General features: G+C 43.5%; 1 protein-coding gene across 1 annotated transcript in view; it reads left to right on the top strand.

Moving 5' to 3' along the window:
* LOC311103776 (modulator of smoothened protein) overlaps positions 1–8,840 on the top strand; it is a 31,882-nt gene extending 23,042 nt beyond the window's left edge. The window contains exon 3 of the mRNA XM_084145428.1: positions 7,004–8,840. Within this exon, the coding sequence (XP_084001554.1) occupies positions 7,004–7,188 (185 nt within the window). The 3' untranslated portion in view covers positions 7,189–8,840. The remainder of the gene's footprint in view (positions 1–7,003) is intronic.
* Positions 8,841–24,629: the final 15,789 nt, after the last annotated feature.

Here is a 24,629-nt window from a genome sequence, read left to right as displayed (position 1 = left end):
ATACCGTATATACCGGGGTATTTGGAAATAGCCACTGGATGGTTTTTCAATACCATCAATACCGTTGGAAATATTTCTTTGAAGTTATTTATTTATTTATTTTTGAATATTTGTAGCTACTTTTTAAATAAATACCTGCAGTCAACTTGTGCAATACATTAGGAGAGAAAGAAGATTGCATTCTTAATTTCACCTGTCACATATTTTTCATTATTAAGCTTACTGGTAGTCCCCAGTCATGTGATGTTTGTTTAGATGAGAGACCGGAGCCTTGTGAGTCACTCACTGTTGTGCAGCACGCGCCAGGTGATCTAGTTACAGTATGGAATTCACAACTAAATATTTGCCAGATATATACAGTTGAAGTCGGAACTTTACATACACCTTAGCCAAATACATTTAAACTCAGTTTTTCACAATTCCTGACATTTAATCCTAGTAAAAATTCCCTGTCTTAGGTCAGTTAGGATCACCACTTTATTTTAAGAATGTGAAATGTCAGAGTAATAGTAGAGAGAATGATTTATTTCAGCTTTTATTTCTTTCATCACATTCCCAGTGGGTCAGAGGTTTACATGCACTCAATTAGTATTTGGTAGCATTGTCTTTTAAATAGTTTAACTTGGGTCAAACATTTCAGGTAGCCTTCCACAAGCTTCCCACAATAAGTTGGGTGAATTTTGGCTCATTCCTCCTGACAGAGCTGTTGTAACTGAGTCAGGTTTGTAGGCCTCCTTGCTCGCACACGCTTTTTCAGTTCTGCCCACACATTTTCTATAGGATTGAGGTCAGGGCTTTGTGATGGCCACTCCAATCCCTTGACTTTGTTGTCCTTAAGCCATTTTGCCACAACTTTGGAAGTATGCTTGGGGTCATTGTCCATTTGGAAGACCCATTTGCTACCAAGCTTTAACTTCCTGACTGATGTCTTGAGATGTTGCTTCAATATGTCCACATAGTTTTCCTTCCTCATGATGCCATCTATTTTGTGAAGTGCACCAGTCCCTCCTGCAGCAAAGCACCCCCACAGCATGATGCTGCCACCCTGTGCTTCACGGTTGGGATGGTGTTCTTCGGCTTGCAAGCGACCCCCTTTTTCCTCCAAACATAACAATGGTGATTATGGCCAAACAGTTCTATTTGTGTTTCATCAGACCAGAGGACATTTCTCCAAAAAGTACGATCTATGTCCCCATGTGCAGTTGCAAATCGTAGTCTGGCTTTTTTATGGCGGTTTTGGAGCAGTGGCTTCTTCCTTGCTGAGCGGCCTTTCAGGTTATGACGATATAGGACTCGTTTTACTGTGGATATAGATACTTTTGTACCTGTTTCCTCCAGCATCTTCACAAGGTCCCTTGCTGTTGTTCTGGGATTGATTTGCACTTTTCGCACCAAAGTACGTTCATCTCTAGGAGACAGAACGCATCTCCATCCTGAGCGGTATGACGGCTGCGTGGTCCCATGGTGTTTATACTTGCGTACTATTGTTTGTACAGATGAACATGGTACCTTCAGGCGTTTGGAAATTGCTCCCAAGGATGAACCAGACTTGTGGTCTTGGCTGATTTCTTTTGATTTTCCCATGATGTCAAGCAAAGAGGCACTGAGTTTGAAGGTATTTGATACACTGCCGATTTTGCAGGTTTTCCTACTTACAAAGCATGTTGAGGTCTGTAATTTTTATCATAGGTACACTTCAACTGTGAGAGACAGAATCTAAAACAAAAATCCAGAAAATCACATTGTATGATTTTTAAGTAATTAATGTGCATTTTATTGCATGACATAAGTATTTGATACATCAGAAAAGCAGAACTGTCATTGCCATCGGGCCGGCCGCTGTGGTTCTGGCGTGTGGTGGGTAAACACATGGCTGCGGCAGTGAGGACAGACGTAAATATTAGCCATGTCTGCCCAGCCCGGCAGGTTAGCCAGACAGCACTCTCCTCGCTAGCTGGCAGGACAGACAGGACACATTCAGCCAGCCTGCCTGCTAGCGTAGAGAGGGCCATAGAGAGCCAGCAGCATCATCTGAGCTGTTTTAGCTAGGCTAAATCAGTCCCTTTCTGAGGGGGAAAAATAGCCTGTGTGGGTTTGGGCTGGAGGACATGATGTGTAGCTGTAGTGTTGTGGAAGCATATGAGGAGTTATTGCCCCAGGCCTCTTTTTTGATTTCCATCTAGCTGCGTTTAAAAAATCTGCCCAATGATTGAAGCCTTAGTTACGGCACTCAGTGTGAATGGAAGAAAGTTTCATATGTAAGCCTTTGAGTGTGTCTGGCAAAGCAACTTGATTCGATTTAGTCCGTTTCCAGTTTGTCTGTTCAGTGGTAATTCACAGGAATCCGAGAATTACCTTGTTTGACTTTCGATTGACAGTTGCACTTATAGACAAGACCCAGCTAACAAATTCCATAAATGTTCTGCTTTGATTAGTAGACATACAATGCCTTCAGAAAGTATTCACACCTCTTGACTTTTTCAAAATGTTGTTGTGTTACAGCCTGAATTTTTTTAATTGATTAAAATGAGATTTTTTGGCACTTGCCTACACACAATACCCCTTCATGTCAAAGTGGAATTATCTTTTATTTATGTATAACAAATTAAAAGCTGAAATGTCTTTAGTCATTATGTATTCAAGCCCTTTGTTATGGCAAGCCTAAATAAGTTCAGGAGTAAACATTTGCTTAACAAGTCACATAATAAGACTCCCTCTGTGTGCAATAATAGTGTTTAACATAGTTTTTGAATGACTACCTCATCTCTGTACGCCACAGATGCAATTATCTGTAAGGTCCCTCAGTCGAGCAGTGAATTCCAAACACAGATTCAACCAGGGAGATTTTCTAATGCCTCGCAAAGAAGGGCACCTATTGGTAGATGGGTACAAATTAAAAAGCAGACATTGAATATCGCTTTGAGCATGGTGAAGTTATTCATTACACTTTGGATGGTGTGTCAATACACCCAGTCACTACAAAGATACAGGCATCCTTCCTAACTCAGTTGCCAGAGAGGAAGGAAACCACTCAGGGATTTTCAACATGAGGCCAATGGTGACTTTAAAACAGTTAGAGAGAACTGAGGATGGATCAACAACATTGTAGTTACTCCACAATACTAACCTAATTGACAAAGTGAAAAGAAGGAAGACTTTACAGAATAAAAATATTCCAAAACATACACCCTGTTTGCAACAAGGCACTAAAGTAATACTGCAAAAAATGTGGCAAAGCAATTACCTTTTTGTCCTGAATACAAAGTCTTATGTTTGGGGCAAATCCAAAACAACACATTACTAATTCATTGATATACACAGAGAAAAGAGTCGGCCCAAGAATTGAACCCTGTGGCACCCCCATAGAGACTGCCATAGGTCCAGACAACAGGCCCTCCGATTTTACACATTGAACTCTATCTGAGAAGTAGTTGGTGAACCAGGCGAGGCAGTCATTTGAGAAACCAAGGCTATTTAGTCTGCCAATAAGAATGCGGTGGTTAACAGAGTCGAAAGCCTTGGCCAGGTCGATGAAGACGGCTGCACAGTACTGTCTATTATCGATCGCGGTTATAATATCGCTTAGGACCTTGAACGTGGCTGAGGTGCACCCATGACCAGCTCAGAAACCGGATTGCAAAGCGGAGAAGGTACGGTGTGATTCGAAATGGTCGGTGATCTGTTTGTTAACTTGGCTTTCAAAAACTTTCGAAAGGCAGGGCAGGATGGATATAGGTCTGTAACAGTTTGGATCTAGAGTGTCACCCCCTTTGAAGAGGGGGATGACTGCGGCAGCTTTCCAATCTCTGGGGATCTCAGACGTTACGAAAGAGAGGTTGAACAGGCTAGTAATAGGGGTTGCGACAATTTCGGCAGCTAATTTTAGAAAGAAAGGGTCCAGATTGTCTAGCCCAGATGATTTGTAGGGGTCCAGATTTTGCAGCTCTTTCAGAACATCAGCTGTCTGAATTTGTGTGAAGGAGAAGCAAGTTGCAGTGGAGGGTGCAGAGCTGGTGACCGGGGTAGTGGTAGCCAGGTGGAAAGCATGGCCAGCCGTAGCAAAATGCTTGTTGAAATTCTCGATTATTGTAGATTTATCGGTGGTGATAGTGTTTCCTAGCCTCAGTGCAGTAGGCAGCTGGGAGGAGGTGCTCTTATTCTCCATGGACTTTACAGTGTCCCAAAACCTTTTGGAGTTAGTGCTACAGGATGCAAATTTCTGTTTGAAAAAGCTAGCCTTTGCTTTCCTAACTGCTTGTGTATATTGGCTCCTAACTTCCCTGAAAAGTTGCATATCGCGGGGGCTATTCGATGCTAATGCAGTACGCCACAGGATGTTTTTGTGCTGGTCAAGGGCAGTCAAGTCTGAGGAGAACCAGGGGCTATATCTGTTCTTAGTTCTGAATTTTTTGAATGGGGCATGCTTATTTAAGATTGAGAGGAAAGCACTTTTAAAGAACAACCAGGCATCCTCTACTGACGGAATGAGATCGATACCATCCAGGATACCTGGGCCAGGTCAATTAGGAAGGCCTGCTCGCTAAAGTGTTTTAGGGAGCGTTTGACAGTGATGAGGGGTGGTTGTTTGACAGCGGACCCGTTACGGACGCAGGCAATAAGGCAGTGATCGCTGAGATTCTGGTTGAAGACAGCGGAGGTGTATTTAGAGGGTAAGTTAGTCAGGATGATATCTATAAGGGTGCCCATGTTTACGGATTTAGGGTTGTACCTTGTAGGTTCCTTGATAATTTGTGTGAGATTAATAATAAAATAATAATAATATGCCATTTAGCAGACGCTTTTATCCAAAGCGACTTAGTCATGTGTGCCTACATTTTTACGTATGGAGATTGAGGGCATCTAGTTTGGATTGTAGGATGGCCGGGGTGTTAAGCATATCCCAGTTTAGGTCACCAAGCAGTACGAACTCTGAGGATAGATGGGGGGCAATCAATTCACATATGGTGTCCAGGGCACAGCTGGGGGCTGAGGGGGGTCTGTAGCAAGCGGCAACAGTGAGAGACTTATTTCTGGAAAGGTGGATTTTTAGAAGTAGGAGCTCAAACTGTTTGGGCACAGACCTGGATAGTATGATAGAGCTCTGCAGGCTATCTCTATAGTAGATTGCAACTCCACCCCCTTTGGCAGTTCTATATAGATGGAAAATGTTGTAGTTGGGGATGGAAATTTCTGAATTTTTGGTGGCCTTCGTAAGCCAGGATTCAGACACCGCTAGAACATCAGGGTTGGCGGATTGTGCTAACACAGTGAATAACTCAAACTTAGGGAGGAGGCTTCTGATGTTAACATGCAGTTGGATTGGGTGCCAGAGCAGTGACTTATTATCAGAGCGTTCTTTCACTTCTCTCAGCAGGAAGTCTAACACAGTAATTGGTGTCTTAAAATGGACGCCAAGTGCTTGTCTCTTCAGAAGTATATATTTATTTTTACTTCATGGTTTTTTATCTAATGATACTTGTTGCTTTTTTCTACACAGAGGATGCCACAGTAAGTCAGTGGTGGCCTATTATCAGGGTCCATATGTCTGTAATGACTGTCAAGCTCTCTGCTAGCTTTAGCTAGTTTTCAGTAGATAGTACAGAAGCTATCTCTCAGTATATTCTACAGTAGCTAGCCTAGTAGCTAGCTATCTGTTTATATATGGTACATTAGCCAGTAGCTAGCTAGCTCTCAGTAGACTGTACAGTAGCTAGTAGATAGCTAGCTCTCTGTATTGTTATATTAGCTAGCTAGCTCTGGTATATTAGCTAGCTAGTGCTTAGTAGGACATGCCTGGGGAACATGTCTGCAGTCTCTCCTATAGCTCCTGGCATGTCTCATACGGCCCCTTCATGATGTGACAGTGTTTGTGATGGGAGGGCCCTTCTATGGCTGCTGAAATGGAGAGAACACGGATACTCTACCATGTAGGAGAGAGGAGAGCAGAAGTCCTTTTACGGCAGACCGACAGCATGTCCACTGAATTAGCGTTAGCCTAAGTGATTAAGTTACAGTATATTAAATTAGCTTTTAAAGTAATTCAACTCTATATTTATACTACCTTTTGAGTACGTTTTATAGAGCATGTGTAAGTCCTTGGCTCTGCCTTTTCAGAGCATTAGCTGCTTCAGATAGACAGATGCACTCAAAGCCCACAGAATCAATGCTGTGCGTACATGTGTGGGTGTTCAGTTGGCGTTTGTGTCTCTTGATCAGGTCCTGAGTCCCTCTCTGCCTGCTGCCCTGACTGTCTGAAGAGAGAGAGATGCTCCCTGGTCTCTGCTCCCTCTAGCTGAGTGGATTATGAAATTGCCTCAACGGGGTGCATCGGAATCCATTTAGGTGCCTCAGTTTGTTACAACGCCAACTCACTTATTGCTCTTTCGCACACACATACACACACACACATGTTCTCTCCTCTCTCTCTCTCCATCCCTCCCTCTCCATCCATTCCTCCATCTCTCTCTCTCTCCCTCTGATTATTGTGCTCACCATGAGGCCAGTGTGTTTAATTGCTGCTCGGAAGCCCACTGAAAGGCCCCATTATCTCTCTAATGGCCTTTACTAAAATTGAATTCAATCTGTGCCGAAGAGTGTCCCGTCTGCCTGTCGTGTTTGGAGCTCTTCTGAAATCCTGCGTGGTCTGGTTGGTGTGTTCGTGGCCTTGGTAGATTCACGGTGGTGAGACTGGAGTGTTTCTCCACAGCTAAGGTCTATTTATGTAAAAGGGTTGAGGCGTAGTGTGTCTGATGTTGTGCAGTAGTATGTAGAGTGATGATTCAGTCATTAAATTAATCAATTCATTAGTCAGTCACTCAATCAATCAATTAACAAATCAAGTCAATCTTTATTATCCCAGAGGGAGATTTGGTTCACAAGCATCAAATCATCCCAGGGTTCATCCTAATTGAAATTGGCGCCATCTCCACTGTAGCAAACACCACAGGAAATAGTAAACAACTCCAACATGTCTAATAACATTCTCTCTCTCTCTCCCCCCCAGTGATCCTGTTCTGTATGGCGGCGCTCATCTTTCCCATCGGTTTCTACATCAACGAGGTGGGTGGCCAGCCATACAAGCTGCCCAACAACACGGTGGTGGGCTCCTCCTACGTGCTCTTTGTCCTCTCCATCTTCTTCACCATAGTGGGACTGCTGTTCGCAGGCAAGGTGTGTCTGCCTGGCTGACTGCGGCTACCGCTCCGCCACCTGGACTTTAAGCTGTGGCTGAGGAAAAACATACAAAGGATATAAAGAAAAAGGAGGGAAAATAAAATGGACGACTAAAAAGAAAAACACTGGCCAGAAAGCAGGGATGGGATGTCTCTGACGGACGGTGTGACGATATGCAGCTGGGACGGTTAACGCGGAATAACGAACTAACTGAGATTAATAGACATGGACGAATATGGCCGCTGTCGAACTGACTCAGGCTCTTTTTCCCTCTCTGCCTTTGCTTATTTAAAACATGTTATTTTTATGTTGTTGTTGTTGCACTTTGGAGAGCGACGCGGGAGACAGACGTCCGCTCCATAGGGGGGGGTGACAATGAGACAGAACGACAGCCGTCCTTTCCCCAAACCCCCCGATGTTGCCACGGTGACAGTAACTATGACGTCACACCTTTCGGAGGCACTCCACTTCACCCTTCCTGCCCAGCGAGAAAATAAAACCGTTGTCATCTCAACCGTTGCTATTTTTGGCTTCTTACTTTTTCAGTTTTTTTTTTTCTTCCATTTGGTGTTTTTTGGGGTTGTTGCTTTCTCCTTTCCACCATTTTTCACTGAGGTGGTTTGAGGTGAAGTTAGGGCCAATGAACCTCTGGAGGAGCTGGAAGGGTATATTAAGAGGCTGCTTAGGGGGTCATTGTCTCTCTGCCTCCCCCATGTGTGGCCTGGGTCAAGAGTCACCTCAGCCATGGTTAGGTAGGAGGGAAGGAGCTATTGGGGGTAGAGGGGGAAGGTTGGTTAAGATGACATCCTAGCTGGCTGGGCATGAGCATGTCCCCTTTGGAAGAGGGAGGGTGGACTGCTACATTGGCCTTTCCATCTTCACCCTAACCTTAACCCCAGCACCATGACCCATAGAATCCATGAGATTTAGACAGGTGCACTGTTCCAGAGAGGGGAGGGTAGGACCCCAGACCCTGAAGGTTCCTTAACTGGCCAGGCACCTACCAGCTGCTCTACAGGAAAGGGAAAAGGGAATGAAGACTGAGAGCACCTGGATCATTATGAAACATAGATGGGATCAGGCAGGAGTGATGCTTGTTTTGTTTTTGCTTTGTAATATAGTAATAAAAGGCACCAGGGACTGCAGGTCAGGTCATTGTGTGGGGCTGCGCCTCACTACTGTGCTGTGCCCGATGCCTGTGAAACACGCACACACACACACATACACACACACACACACACACACACTAACAGATTCACACACACACGTGTTTCGGGCTCAATCTCTTGGAGATTGTTTGTTATTTGTTGTCCATTTCCATTCCTGCTCAGCTTTTCTTTGTGTTGGTCTGTATAATATGGATTGTAAAGAAACCCTTTCTGGTTCCTAGTTTGATTTGCTGTTGTGCCATGATCAGTTGTTCTCTTCACAACAAGGCAGAATTTCTGTTTTAGGAAGCACTGTGCATTCAACGGTAGAGCCAATAGCAGAAGAGGCACCACAAATGTATAAAAAAGAGAACTTCTTACCTCATATTTTTTTCTTATTCAAAACTACTACTATTATGTTTTCCAAACCATGGCGATGCATCCCTAGAAATTGTCTTGCCTTGATCAGGCAGCTAGGCATAAAGCTTATGATCAACGCAAATGATTTATCTTTCACTGAATAAAAAGAGAAAAAAGACGGATGTGTTTGAGTCTGACACAATCACTCTACATACTGTATAAGGTTTATTCTGTTTAAAGATGTTAAAGTGTTCAACTCCAGGCCTCGAGGGCCACCATGTCAGCTGGTTTATGTGTTGCCTGGTTTGTAATTGATCAACTAGTGTCTTTGACTGGCTAGGGAGTAGCCAATCACACCTGGTTGGCCTTGTAGAAACCGGTCTCTGATAAAAGGCAATGACAAAAACCAGGGCGATGTTCAGTAGGAGAACTTTTGAAACAGGGAGGTTATGTAAAATTGTATATAAAAAATATTCCAGAGGACCTCGTTTTATTTATTTTACCACAAAAATAGTTTAATTTTGGGGGTGTTCGGTTAGATTATTTCAGTTTCTTATGGAATAATCTGTAGAAGAATGTGCCGTCTCCAAATGGCCTTCCCCTCGGAACGGTTTAAGACATTGCGCTTTTTTCAACCGATACGTTCACACAGACACAAACCTATGTAGAGAACAGAGGCCACCAAGGTGCATCTCAGTTGAAGGGCTACATGTTTTCAGTCTGCCTGTAAAATGCTTATTGTTCATGTGGAAATGAGCGCCAGTGAAGTTAGTGAAGAACAAAACGGACAGTACCCTCCCAACCCCGTGACTATTGATTCAAGTTGTTTCTTTTTCAACAGTGCTTGACATATTCACCTTTTGAATTGACTTCATCTCCAGTTAAGATTTACAGTCAAACCTATGAGTGACCTTTCATTGGTGTTCATACTGCATTCATGTTTCTGTTAAATGTCTATTTTGTTCATAAGTCTGTTTGCTAAGTGTCCAGCCAAGATTGGACAAAGATTTACATCATGCAACTGATTTAGTTTTTCCTTCCATAATTTACAAACGCAAATTATTTATAGTGCAAAAAGGAAAGACTGGGAGTTGGGAGAGATGTATCCACGACAAAATTATAATCTGATTATGTGGAAGTGCACATTCACTGTTTGGGTAAGTTATTAGCAAGACACTAACATCATCATCTGACTGTATAGAATAAAAGGTGCCAACTATGCAACCGAAAATATAGTTTAAATAAAACATGAGCTCTACAGTTGTAATAGTCAAGGCTCCTCTTCCATCTAATTACAGTATATTGTCTGTCAACCATCTTGAAACGAATCAATGCCTGTGATGTGATCCATACTCTCAATTAAATCCAAAAGAAGGGAACTAAAGGGCCACATTTACCAAGCACTTGCACCAGTCCAAAGTTTGCACCTGTTATTTTCTGAGAGAAAGGAATTAGTATTTTAAAATGAAGTTAAACCATGAAAGTGTCTTTAGTAACACTTGCTTCACTCCCCTTGGATAACAACAGATGGAGCAACCTTCGCACCAGAGCAAAACAATTAGACTGCATCCCAAGTGGCACCCTATTCCCTGATCTGTTGGTATATAGTGTATAGGGTGCCATTTGGGACGCAGTGATTTTACAATGAGGAATGTCCTAAATCTGGTTGTTTGGATAGAGAGAGCTGGTTCTTGTTTGGGTATTAGGTGAAGTCTGCCACTTTGCCATTCAAATGAATTTAGCAGCTAGATTGACCCCCTAGAGGCTATGTCCGCGCCCCCGTGGAAATATAATTAGCATAATAAACAAATCCTCATCAAAATCCGTCTGTTTAAGACGGAGCATCTGCGGTGGAAGGTGGCCGAGCTACAGCGGTGTTTGTCAGACCATGAGACATCCCGGTCTTCTCACGAAAATGTCTGTAGCGTCCAAACGGTTTGGCCTCCAAACTAATAGAGCCCCACAGTGGAGGTGTCATAATACCCATACAACCTAGCGGTCAAACAGGGAAATGGTTCCAATCGTTTTTCCACCATTCATTTTTCCTATAGGGAATTTTAGAAACACTTTAAATAAGCGCTGTGTTTCATGTAGACTTACACTGGCTTGACGTTTTGATAACCATATAAATCTCTCTTGGACAAGGTGATTTTTATCAATATATTCGGCTCTATTTACTCTCAGATTCGAAAATGCTAATTAGCATCAAAGTAGACATCATGCAAGACTACAAATCACTGCAAGCTCCTGCACGTCATCTTTAGCTGACACCTTTGCTAACAGGTATTATGTCAATTTAAAACTTGCACAAGACAGTTCACAGAATTGTCAATTTAAAGAAATGTAACCAATTTATTAATTACTAAATTTAGCTAACATTAGATAGTTAATCCAGACATTCTTACCTTTGCCTCGATTCGGCAGTTTCGTCCAGATCATCATGGCATTTGTAGTTCTTTGACAGCCACATTAGCAGCTAATTAACATTACATTTCTTTTTTTTTTTTCTTTTTTGTTGGGGGGGGGGGGGGGGGTAAATACAGGCGAATAGATTGATAATAGTCACCTTGTCCTAGAGAGATTTACACGGTTATCAAAACATCACGCCAGGGTAAGCCTACACAAAACAAAGCCCTTGTTTTAAGTGTTTCTAAAATCTCCTATGGGAAAAATTGGTGGAGAAACTATTGCAACCATTTCCTTGTTTGACCGCTAGGTTTTATAGGTATTATGACTCATACTGTGGTACTCTATATGACCACTCTATGGAAAGATGAGACTCTCACAAACACGATGGAGTCACGGGACTCGTCAGAACCGCAGATCTGCCAACTTCTGTCTGTAGCGTCCAAACAGTTTGGGCTACACACTAATATGACCCCTCTATGGAAAGGTGAGACTCTCACGAACATGTCGGTTGTTTTGCTCTATTAACCTCACAAGCCTCGTCTGAAGGTAGCCCGGTACCAGTTAAAAGTTTAGTGGCAAAAAAAAAAGGTAAAATATGGGCTTCGACTCTTAAGGATTAAGTTCAGTCAGCCAGAGACAGGAAGCTTTTCCTGACCATGTGACCTGACCAGGAACAACTCTGGGCCTAGTCTACACTCTTAGAAAAAAGGGTTCCAAAGGGGTTCTTCGGCTGTCCACATAGGATAACCCTTTTTTGGTTCCATGTAGAACCCTCTGTGGAAAGGGTTCTACATGAAACCCAAAAGGGTTCTACCTGGGACAAAATGGGTTCTACCTGGACCCAAAAATGGTTATTCAAAGGGTTCTCCAATGGGAACAGCCGAACAACCCTTTTAGGTTCTAGATAGCACCTTTTTTTCTAAGAGTGTATAGCCTAGTCTATAACAGGTCCAGAGTTTTTCCAGGTGACATCACGTGATCCCCAAAAAATTCCGGACTCTGATTCTGTTATGGAGTGATCTGACATGGTTGCCTTCAGACTAGACCATTTCTTTGTTGCAGAACAGCTTAACATGCATAGAGAACAGCAGCCACATCTCTTCCTCCTCAATGGTGACTCATCTACATACATTACGTGTCTAATTTGTTTATCTGCTCTGTCTGAGCACATACTCTCTTTCCACCCATTCCCTCACCATCTGAGGTTCTTCCCCCCTCTTTGTGTACTGCTCTGCTCTGTTGGTACAATGTTGTTGTTTTTCTCAGTAGCTTGAGCTACATGACAGCTGAAAGCCTTCACAGAGCCATATCGGGGGGTGTGTGCATGTATGTGTGCGCACTAATATGTGAACACGTGTGCGTGTGCGCGCATGCATGCGTCTGCGCATGTGCCGGTACATTATGTATGTCTGTGTGTGTGTGTGTGTGTGTGTGTGTGTGTGTGTGTGTGTGTATGTGTATGTTTGAGTGAAAGGTTATGAGGTTTGAGGATGAGTCTCCCAGCCTAGAATTACATGGGCTTCCCTCTGGGCCCTGGCTGATGAGCCCTGGCTGATGAGCCCTGACAGATCTGAGAGCAGTGTGGGTGTGCTGGCTGGATCCAGACGGTCAGAGGCTCTCTCTGGTCCCTCAGCTCGTCTGTGACTAACCAATCCATCCATTTGCCACCACTAGGAATTATATTTCTATGTTTGCCACATTCTAGTGCTTGGAATGAGTCATTGGTAAAACAGTTTGCAGAGGAGATCTTGATTCACGCTGACACCATTTTGACACCATTTTATTTGATTAAAGCCAGCGGGATACATTTATTGAGTTGTTGAGACCATTCTTGAACACAAATTAGTTATCAATTAAGATTATTTGTTTGTAGTTAATTAAGAATTAAGATAAATCAGTTGCGAACTTGACGTGTGGTGATGAATTGAACAAAGAGCTAATCTTAAATTGACCACTCAATCGCAATTAAGAGCTCAATTAATTAAGCTTGATTAATTAAGAGCTCAGTTAGAACGTAATCAAATTGAAACCCTGCAATCAGATTGGCCTGAAGCGACACCATGCACACACAATAATGATGGGTCCTTTTTCATATTGATGAATCTATAGCCTATTTTTCTCCACATAATGTTACATTTTAAGTAGGAGCACAACCTGTGATCATATTAGGATACCCAATCACCAAGAACATGTTATGGATCTGTAATCAAAATCTGTCTGTGACCCCACTCTCTGAGTGTCTCAGGGAGAGGGGATATACAAAAAACACATTTCCAATTTACACATGCGTATTAATACACACTTGTACATGTTTGAAATAGGACAAATATAAACACCCATCAAATTATTATTATTATAATAAATATGTATAATTTATAGAGAGCTAAGAGAACTGTGGAAGAATAGCTGACTTCTATGATGAGTGATGATTCATTCTACTGATGAAATGTTCAACAAGCCATATCATCTACACAGTCCCTTCATATTGTCTGTTGTCTTACTTATACCCACTCTCACACACACACACACACACACACACACACACAAACCTATAGGCCTATATAAATCAAAATGGTACATTGCTTTGATGATGGAAACAACCTGCATCTTGTCTGTATAGTTTTGTTAGCAGACCACACTGAGGTTATCAAGGAGAGAGATGTTCACTGGACAAACAACTGACTCCTCAATGGGACTAAAATGTGGAGTCTTTAACGATGAAGCACTCTCAAGTCCTACAAGCAGCCTGTTTGTTGGGGACTTATTCCAAGGATGTCGATTTTGTACATTATTTGGCATTTCTCTGCGGAAATGCTGGGGAATTATTGTAATAATCGCCAATGTATGTTTTTTTGTGGTGTATGTCTGGGAAATATCACAGGTTATAATTGTTCATGTATTTTTGGATTTTAACTTTACAGAAAATTGTTTTATTTGTATTCTTCTGTTGATTTGTGGTTTATGGACAAGGAACCCCTTTTTATCACCTGTACTTATGTTATTGAGCAAAATAACCAAAATAAATCCTCTGCTTAAGGATTTCATGAACTGACTGTTTTAATTCCTACATACTCTACATTTGTCTACATAAAGGTAACATTTTTACATTATGCCTAACTCTATAATATAAACCATTAATAACACATATATAGCCTAAGCACATCATTAATATGACATTATAGAGCTAGATAGAGGTTAATGTATGTAGGTACATTGATACATACATATCCTGTGTGGCTCAGTCGGTAGAGCATGGTGCTTTCAACACCAAGGGTCGTGGGTCCAATTCCTGCTGTGGTCTGCCCTACGTGAAATGTATGCATGCATGACTAAGTTGCTTTAAAAGTGTCTGCATATATTCTTATTAATGACCAAAATGTCGGTTAATTGCTCCGCACTACTCTGTAGGTGTTGTAGTCTACACACTGACAGGTGCTGACATCATCTCTGTAGGTGTTGTAGTCTACACACTGACAGGTGCTGACATTTACATTTACATTTACGTCATTTAGCAGACGCTCTTATCCAGAGCGACTTACAAATTGGTGCATTCACCCTATAGCCAGTGGGTTAACCACTTTACAATTTTTTTATTTATTTTTTTGGGGGGGGGGGGGGGGGGTATAGAAGGATTACTTTATCCTATCCCAGGTATTCCTTAAAGAGGTGGGGTTTCAAATGTCTCCGGAAGGTGGTGAGTGACTCCGCTGTCCTGGCGTCGTGAGGGAGCTTGTTCCACCATTGGGGTGCCAGAGCAGCGAACAGTTTTGACTGGGCTGAGCGGGAACTATGCTTCCGCAGAGGAAGGGGAGCCAGCAGGCCAGAGGTGGATGAACACAATGCCCTCGTTTGGGTGTAGGGACTGATCAGAGCCTGAAGGTACGGAGGTGCCGTTCCCCTCATTGCTCCATAGGCAAGCACCATGGTCTTGTAACGGATGCGAGCTTCAACTGGAAGCCAGTGGAGTGTGCGGAGGAGGGGGGTGACGTGAGAGAACTTGGGAAGGTTGAACACCAGACGGGCTGCGGCATTCTGGATGAGTTGTAGGGGTTTAATGGCACAGGCAGGGAGCCCAGCCAACAGCGAGTTGCAGTAATCCAGACGGGAGATGACAAGTGCCTGGATTAGGACATGTGCCGCTTCCTGTCGGCAGGGTCGTACTCTCCGAATGTTGTAGAGCATGAACCTGCAGGATCGGGTCACCGCCTTGATGTTAGCGGAGAACGACAGGGTGTTGTCCAGGGTCACGCCAAGGCTCTTCGCACTCTGGGAGGAGGACACAACGGAGTTGTCAACCGTGATGGCGAGATCATGGAACGGGCAGTCCTTCCCCGGGAGGAAGAGCAGCTCCGTCTTGCCAGGGTTCAGCTTGAGGTGGTGATCCGTCATCCATACTGATATGTCTGCCAGACATGCAGAGATGCGATTCGCCACCTGGTTATCAGAAGGGGGAAAGGAGAAGATTAGTTGTGTATCGTCAGCGTAGCAATGATAGGAGAGGCCATGTGAGGATATGACAGAGCCAATTTACTTGGTGTATAGGGAGAAAAGGAGAGGGCCTAGAACTGAGCCCTGGGGGACACCAGTGGTGAGAGCACGTGGTGCGGAGACAGCTTCTCGCCACGCCACTTGGTAGGAGCGACCGGTCAGGTAGGACGCAATCCAGGAGTGAGCCGCGCCGGAGATGCCCAGCTCGGAGAGGGTGGAGAGGAGGATCTGATGGTTCACAGTATCAAAGGCAGCAGACAGGTCTAGAAGGACAAGAGCAGAGGAGAGAGAGTTAGCTTTGGCAGTGCGGAGAGCCTCCGTGACACAGAGAAGAGCAGTCTCAGTTGAATGACCAGTCCTGAAACCTGACTGGTTTGGATCAAGAAGGTCATTCTGAGAGAGATAGCAAGAGAGTTGGCTAAAGACGGCACGCTCAATAGTTTTGGAAAGAAAAGAAAGAAGGGATACTGGTCTGTAGTTGTTGACATCAGTGGGATCTAGTGTTGGTTTTTTGAGAAGGGGTGCAACTCTCGCTCTCTTGAAGACGGAAGGGACATAGCCAGCGGTCAAGGATGAGTTGATCAGCGAGGTGAGGTAGGGGAGAAGGTCACCGGAGATGGTCTGGAGAAGAGAGGAGGGGATGGGGTCAAGCGGGCAGGTTGTTGGGCGGCCTGCAGTCACTAGTCGCAAGATTTTATCTGGAGAGAGAGGGGAGAAAGAAGTCAAAGCATAGGGTAGGGCAGTGTGAGCAGGACCAGCAGTGTCATTAGACTTAACAAACGAGGATCGGATGTCGTCAACCTTCTTTTCAAAGTGGTTGACGAAGTCATCCACAGAGAGGGAGGAGGGGGGGGGGGGTGGGGGGGAGGATTCAGCAGTGAGGAGAATGTGGCAAAGAGCTTCCTAGGGTTAGAGGCAGATGCTTGGAATTTAGAGTGGTAGAAAGTGGCCTTAGCAGCAGAAACAGATGAAGAAAATGTAGAGAGGAGGGAGTGAAAAGATGCCAGGTCGGCAGGGAGTTTAGTTTTCTTCCATTTCCGCTCAGCTGCCCGGAGCTCTGTTCTGTGAGCTCGCAATGAGTCATCAAGCCACGGAGCTGGAGGGGAGGACCGAGCCGGCCGGGAGGATAGGGGACACAGGGAGTCAAAGGATGCAGAAAGGGAGGAGAGGAGGGTTGAGGAAACAGAATCAGGAGATAGGAGGGAGAAGGATTGAGCAGAGGGAAGAGATGATAGGATGGAAGAGGAGAGAGTAGTGGGAGAGAGAGAGCGAAGGTTGCGGCGGCGCGTTACCATCTGTGTAGGGGCAGAGTGAGTAGTGTTGGAGGAGAGCGAGAGAGAAAAGGATACAAAGTAGTGGTCGGAGACATGGAGGGGAGTTGCAGTGAGATTAGTAGAAGAGCAACATCTAGTAAAGATGAAGTCAAGCGTATTGCCTGCCTTGTGAGTAGGCGGGAACGGTGAGAGGGTGAGGTCAAAAGAGGAGAGGAGTGGAAAGAAGGAGGCAGAGAGAAATGAGTCAAATGTAGACGTAGGGAGGTTGAAATCCCCCAAAACTGTGAAGGGTGAGCCATCCTCAGGAAAGGAACTTATCAAGGCGTCAAGCTCATTGATGAACTCTCCAAGGGAACCTGGAGGGCGATAGATGACAAGGATATTAAGCTTAAATGGGCTAGTGACTGTGACAGCGTGGAATTCAAATGAGGAGATAGACAGATGGGTTAGGGGAAAAATTGAGAATGACCACTTGGGAGAGATGAGGATTCCTGTGCCACCACCCCTCTGACCAGATGCTCTCGGGGTATGCGAGAACACATGGTCAGACGAGGAGAGAGCAGTAGGAGTAGCAGTGTTTTCAGTGGTAATCCATGTTTCCGTCAGCGCCAGGAAGTCGAGGGACTGGAGGGTAGCATAGGCTGGGATGAAGTCAGCCTTGATGGCAGCAGAACGGCAGTTCCAGAGGCTGCCTGAGACCTGGAACTCCAGGTGTGTGGTGCGTGCAGGGACCACCAGGTTAGAGAGGCAGCAGCCACGCGGTGTGAGGCGTTTGTGTAGCCTGTGCGGAGAGGAGAGAACAGGGATAGGCAGAGGCATAGTTGACAGGCTGTAGCAGATGGCTACAATAATGCAGAGGAGATCGGAATGAAATGAACTAAACATCTGGGAAAGGAGAGAGCAGGGCCTCCCTTACCAAAAAAATATAACTCTCCCAACTTCCACCTCAGAAACTATAATTGTTTCACTGAACCACCCGAATAAAACTCTCCCAACTTCCACTTTAGAAATTAGAATTGTTGTAAACTACAGCGGTTCAATGTTTCAAGGAATAGACTCAACTTACTTTATTCAGCTAGCTAACTATGACGCCATAGCTAACTAGCATGCTAGCATCCAATAACACACAGTTTAGCACCAATACTTGGTTACAACAAACTACCAATAGTGTGTTAACACACTAAACAGATAATTCGTGTCCGTGTCTAGTTCTTTCATAACGCAGCAATAATTAAACGTTGGCTAGCTAGCACAAAGATATTGTATTTAGCTACCACAGTACAGCTAGCTGGTAGTGTTGGCTAGCTAGCAATGGCTGCTGTGTTGACTTTGTTTGAAAAACGGCGTCGCTGCGAACGAATGTAGCTGGCTAAAAGGATATTGTATTTAGTTGCTACCGTTGCTAATAGCTACTCCAACTAGTCCAGGAGGTGAGTTAGCTAGCTAGCTTCGTGCTACACCCGGCACCGCCGAATACAAAAGTAACCTACAATAACTACATACAACAACTACCCACAACAGCCCACGATGCCTACCTATAATACCTAGTAATATACAGCCCACGATGCCTACCTATAATACCTAACTACAATCTAAATACACAGTTTAAGCCTTACTCGACAAAGCCCAAGCTATGTATAAAGCCAAACTTACCCGACGCCAGCTGTCTGGGTGGCAGACTGCAATCAGTAGCTGTAATTAAGTACAGCAGCTACCAACCACCTAACGTTAATGCCTCGGATAATGAGGTTAGAAAAACAGCTGAATGGTAGGTAGCTAGCTGGCTCAATTACAGGTACTCTTAAGCGTGAAATAACATTGGAAACAACTAACCACAGTTGCTAAAAGTTACCAGTAGCTACCCGCTAGCTAGCTAGCTTTGTTGGTCCAAGTAGTGGGTTAGCTAGCCTCGTGCTTCGCCGGGGTCCGCCGAATACAATACTTACCTACAATAATTACCTACAATAACCTACAATAACCTACAATAACTACCTAAGTAAACTACCTATAATACCTAACTACAATACCTACCTACAATCTAAATACATGGTTTAAGCTTTACTCAACACCATATAAGAAGCCAAGCTTACCTCCTGCTAGAGAAAACACAACCTCTCCCGACCACCGTCAGCATCATCTCTGTAGGTGTTGTAGTCTACACACTGACAGGTGCTGACATCATCTCTGTAGGTGTTGTAGTCTACACACTGACAGGTGCTGACATAATCTCTGTAGGTGTTGTAGTCTACACACTGACAGGTGCTGACAGCATCTCTGTAGGTGTTGTAGTCTACACACTGACAGGTGCTGACATCATCTCTGTAGGTGTTGTAGTCTACACACTGACAGGAGCTGACATCATCTCTGTAGGTGTTGTAGTCTACACACTGACAGGTGCTGACATCATCTCTGTAGGTGTTGTAGTCTACACACTGACAGGTGCTGACATCATCTCTGTAGGTGTTGTAGTCTACACACTGACAGGTGCTGACATCGTCTCTGTAGGTGTTGTAGTCTACACACTGACAGGTGCTGACATCATCTCTGTAGGTGTTGTAGTCTACACACTGACAGGTGCTGACATCATCTCTGTAGGTGTTGTAGTCTACACACTGACAGGTGCTGACATCGTCTCTGTAGGTGTTGTAGTCTACACACTGACAGGTGCTGACATCATCTCTGTAGGTGTTGTAGTCTACACACTCACAGGTGCTGACATCGTCTCTGTAGGTGTTGTAGTCTACACACTGACAGATGCTGACATCATCTCTGTAGGTGTTGTAGTCTACACACTGACAGGTGCTGACATCATCTCTGTAGGTGTTGTAGTCTACACACTGACAGGTGCTGACATCGTCTCTGTAGGTGTTGTAGTCTACACACTGACAGGATGCTGACATCGTCTCTGTAGGTGTTGTAGTCTACACACTGACAGGTGCTGACATCATCTCTGTAGGTGTTGTAGTCTACACACTGACAGGTGCTGACATCGTCTCTGTAGGTGTTGTAGTCTACACACTGACAGATGCTGACATCATCTCTGTAGGTGTTGTAGTCTACACACTGACAGGTGCTGACATAATCTCTGTAGGTGTTGTAGTCTACACACTGACAGGTGCTGATGTATAGGGGCATACGTTAAGTGGGTGTAGGAACACAATCACACAGGAAATAATATTGTATATGGAAACATTTCATTTTCAAAGGTTGCAATTGAAAGGCTACAATGTTTTTTCTTGCTAAATGCATGCTTTTTATGCAGTATGGCTTTCACGTTTGTTGACTGTGATAGATTACTGTGTCAGTGCTGCCAAGTGCACTTAGATGGAAACGTGGTGCCCATCTGCTCATTTGATGGCCTTCCAACTCGATTTAGTTCACCTGAGCAGATAATACCAGCCAGAATGCAGCAGTCTCTCCTTCTCCAAGCAGCAGTGAGGAGAGAGGTCACTTTAGTGCATTTGGCAGGAAGCTGTAGCCTATGTTCACTTGGTACAATGCATAGCAAGCACCCTGTGGAAATAAGAGTATATTATATTTAATGCAATAATTGTGCACAATGACAGGGTTATGGACTTTTATGAAAAATACCAATAGGCCTACTAGAGGGGATGGGGAAAACGTAGGCTATATGAACCCTCTGGGCCTATACATCTTAGTGGAAGCCCATCAGAATAGATCATGCCTGCCAAGCACAGCAACCTGGTCTCAGAGCCTTTTGTATTATTCTGTATGTTAATTGGAGACACTCCATTTAGTATGATATGTTACGTTTCATATGGTATGTATTAATTTGTGGATGTCCATCACCCATTTCGTATGGTATATTACGAATTACAATTAGTATTATACTGTATGTTACGAATTTGCAAAATGTACAATATGTTACAAATTTGCTAAAGGTATGATATGTTATGATTTCTAGCTAGATGGCTAACGTTAGGTAGCTGGCTAAAGTTAGCTAGAGCTAGGGGTTAGGGTTAAGTTTAGGAGTTAGGTTAAAAAAGGGTTAAAGTTAGGGTTAGCTAAAAGGGTTAAGGTTAGAGGAAGTAGTTGCAAAATAGCTAAAAAGTAGTAAGTAGTTGAAAAGTTGCTAATTAGCTAAAATGCTAAAGTTCTCTTTGGGTTGCTAGACGTTTGCGTTATACACCCATCCTGACCAACCACCCTACATTCGTTTTTGACTTAAGTAACCATCTGTCTTATTTAACACTACTAAACTTAACATATCATACTAATTTTAGTGTCCCGGATTGACATTTACTATGTTACATCTAGTCTATGAGACCAGGCTGAGAACAGTGTTATTAGGCCTGCCTAGGCCTACCCTACAGGTAAAAAGTTATTCATAAATGAAATATGACGTTTTTGATTCAGATGTGAAATCTATAAAACATTTTCCTGTCAATACAGTTACAGGTGTCTTATGTTCCATGCCTTTACCTGCCTGTAAGTCTTTATGTGCTCTCTTTCAAACATGCGCACTCACGCGCACAGATCCGAAGTTGCTCGGTCACCTTGGAGATGAGAAACATTGAAGAGTGGAGGTTACGACTGTCTCAGCCTCCTCTTTCCACAGGAAAACTCTCAGCGAAGCACCGTCAATATATATGTACAAGTTTATATACGATTTATGAAGTCTTGGGGAAAAAACGATGATTGCATAAACAGTTTTGCGCCTTCAGAATGTCTAGAGAAAGAAGTCGCTCTGATTGTCCATCGGTCGACCACTTTGCAAGCAAAGGTAGAACGCGCCAGTGAAATTGTATCAGTTTACAAATTATAAGATTCTGAAACTCTGCTGCATCCTATCTAATTCAGATATGATCTAATTTAATCGCAAGTTTTCAAAACCCTATAGTATTCTTCTTCAAAGAATATGATGCCTTAAACCAATGAGGTTAAAAAAAAGGGCCATCCTGGGATTATGATAATGATTTGCCTGGAAACCCAACGTTGAATTGAGTAGAATTCTACGTCGGGCAGAAATAAGAATTTGAACCAAAGATTCCTCTCACGACCTCTACAAGCCAGAATGTTGAATACAATTATATTTTAAACTACTTTAACGGTTGTCTGTGCAGTTGGTCGTTTTGGCGGTAGGAATGTGACACAATATACCCACAGGAAAGTATAACTATACTGAACAAAAATATATGCAACAATTTCAATGATTTTACTGAGTTACAGTTCATATAAGGAAATCAGTCAATTGAAAAAGTCATTAGGCCCTAATCTATGGATTTCACATGATTGGGCACAGCCATGAGCAGCCTGTGAGGGAATAGGCCCACCCACTTGTGAGCCAGGCCCACCCACTGGGGAGCCAGGCCCTGCCAATCAGAATGAGCTTTTCCCCACAAAAGGGCTTTATTACAGACAGAAATACTCCTCAGTTTCATCAGCTGTCCGGGTGGCCGGTCTCAGACGATCCCACAGGTGAAGAAGCTGGATATGGAGGTCCTGGGCTGGCGTGGTTGCACTTGGTCTGCGGTTGTGAGGCCGGTTGGACGTACTGCCAAATTCTCTAGGTGGCTTATTGTAGAGAAATGAACATTACATTCTCTGGCGACAGCTCTGTTGGACATTCCTGCAGTCAGCATGCCAATTGCACGCTCCCTCAAAACTTGAGACATCTGTGGCATTGTGTTGTGTGGCAAAACTGCACATTTTAGAGTGGCCTTTTATTGTCTCCAGCACAAGGTGCACCTGTGTAATGATCATGCTGTTTAATCAACTTCTTGATATGCCACACCTGTCAGGGGGATGGATTATCTTGGCAAAGGAGAAATGCTCACTAACAGGGATGTAAACAAATGTGTGCACAAAATGTGTGAGAAATAAGCTTTTTCTGCGTATGGAACATTTCGTGGATCTTTTATTTCAGCTCATGAAACACGGGACCAACACTTTATGTGTTGCGTTAATTTTTTTGTTCTGTATACATACATTTTTCAAAGCACTGGCAGTGCCATGAGATTTCTATCACCTGAAGCATGCACAGAACCATGTAAACACATGCACAGAACCATGTAAACACATGCACAGAACTATGTAAACACATGCACAGAACCATGTAAACACATGCACAGAACCATGTAAACACATGCACAGAACCATGTAAACACATGCACAGAACCATGTAAACACATGCACAGAACAGAACCATGTAAACACATGCACAGAACCATGTAAACACATGCACAAACTCGACAAGTAGTGCTGAGGGATTAGTGCTTTATGATTAGTGCTTTTTGAGGTCGGTTCGGTTTCGGTTCGATTCTAAAAAAATAATCACTGTTTTGATTTCGGTTTAGATTATTTTTTCAACATTAAATGCATTGTGCATTATGTGGGTTGAGTGCTGTAACAACACAGAATAAAACAATTAATACAAGTCCCATGATGGTAGTGACTGCCCATTACTGCTTGTCACTTATTAACCATAATTTATTCACATTACTTAACTTTAATAAAATATTTTAGTTGTTGTGTATATTACATTTGTTTTATTTGATGACTTTATTATTTCATTCCAAGTCATCTAATCTCTATAGAGCTGCTGATTGTGCTGTCTGACAAAATCACTATTTTAGTAGTTCTTCAAAGTAAATAAGGCAGACTTTTATGACTGCTGAATACCAACTATCAATCACTTAGATCATGTATTTTCAGGTAGAGATACCTCACGAAGCAACAGCTGCTCTCTATATCACCTCACCATCACGCATTCTTCTCGCTTCAGTAGCAGGTGTAAAAGAAACACAGACCGGACAAGTAGATGTGCAATGGATTATGGTCATTGTAGTTAATTACCACATTTTATGGGTTAAACTAGGTAGAATATTGGCCTATTACTCCCTACTACTTCGCAAGGTTCAGGTGGATCTGATTTATCTCTAGAGAATCTGTGCGATGTGCGCATTGAGCTCACAGAAAAAAAACGAACGAAATGGAATTCAAATAATTGAACCTATGTCTGTCAATTTTTTTTTTTTTTTAAACGCTTCAGGTGATAGAAATCTGAAGGCACTACCTTCCCTCCCTTCTTATCCTCTCCTGTAAAGTCTGTGTACAGCAGAGGAGGCTGGTGGGAGGAGCTATTGGAGGACGGGCTCATTGTAATGGCAGGAATGGAGTAAATGTAACGGTATCAAACACAAACATAAGGAAACCGTATGTTTGACTCTGGTCCATCAGTTCCAGTCCAGTCATTACAATGTGCCCGTCCTTTTATAGCTCCTCCCACCAGCCTCCTCTGGTGGACAGGTGTCTGACAGATGGCTGCATGGCTAAGATCATTCAATGGGTATTGATCACACTGAAGCCCCAGTCAGTCTGTGACAGTGCTGTGCTGCTGTTTTGTTATTCCCCCGTGGCCACAGAGCTCACGGGGTTACTGCTTCTGTCTGAACTGTGTCTCACTACAAACTCTACTTACTACTCTGAATGGCTCCAACTGTTCCTCTAGGCCTACACTACAGGGAGCTGCTGGCTTCTGCCCTTTCATAAGGGTTGCGCAAAGAGGATGCTAGTTACTTTGGCTTGTCTTACAGATGCCTTTGAGTAACTCTTTTAGAAGAAGAAGTCAAGAGTGTCATACTGTGTTGTATGTCATTAGATCAGAGGTGATGCCCAATTTATCCATGTTAATAAGCCCCCGGCCTATGAGGATGTTGCACACTGCAAAGGTGTTGCAGAAGGTTGCACACTTTTACCAAGGGTTGCATAATGCACAATATTGCTATTCTGAATGAAGGTTGGAGTGGGTTTTATA

Source organism: Coregonus lavaretus (assembly GCF_964263955.1).
Source record: "Coregonus lavaretus genome assembly, chromosome: 28".
Lineage (NCBI taxonomy): Eukaryota > Metazoa > Chordata > Actinopteri > Salmoniformes > Salmonidae > Coregonus > Coregonus lavaretus.
Note: the sequence above shows the minus strand (reverse complement) of the source record. Positions and strands in the feature narration are given on the sequence as shown.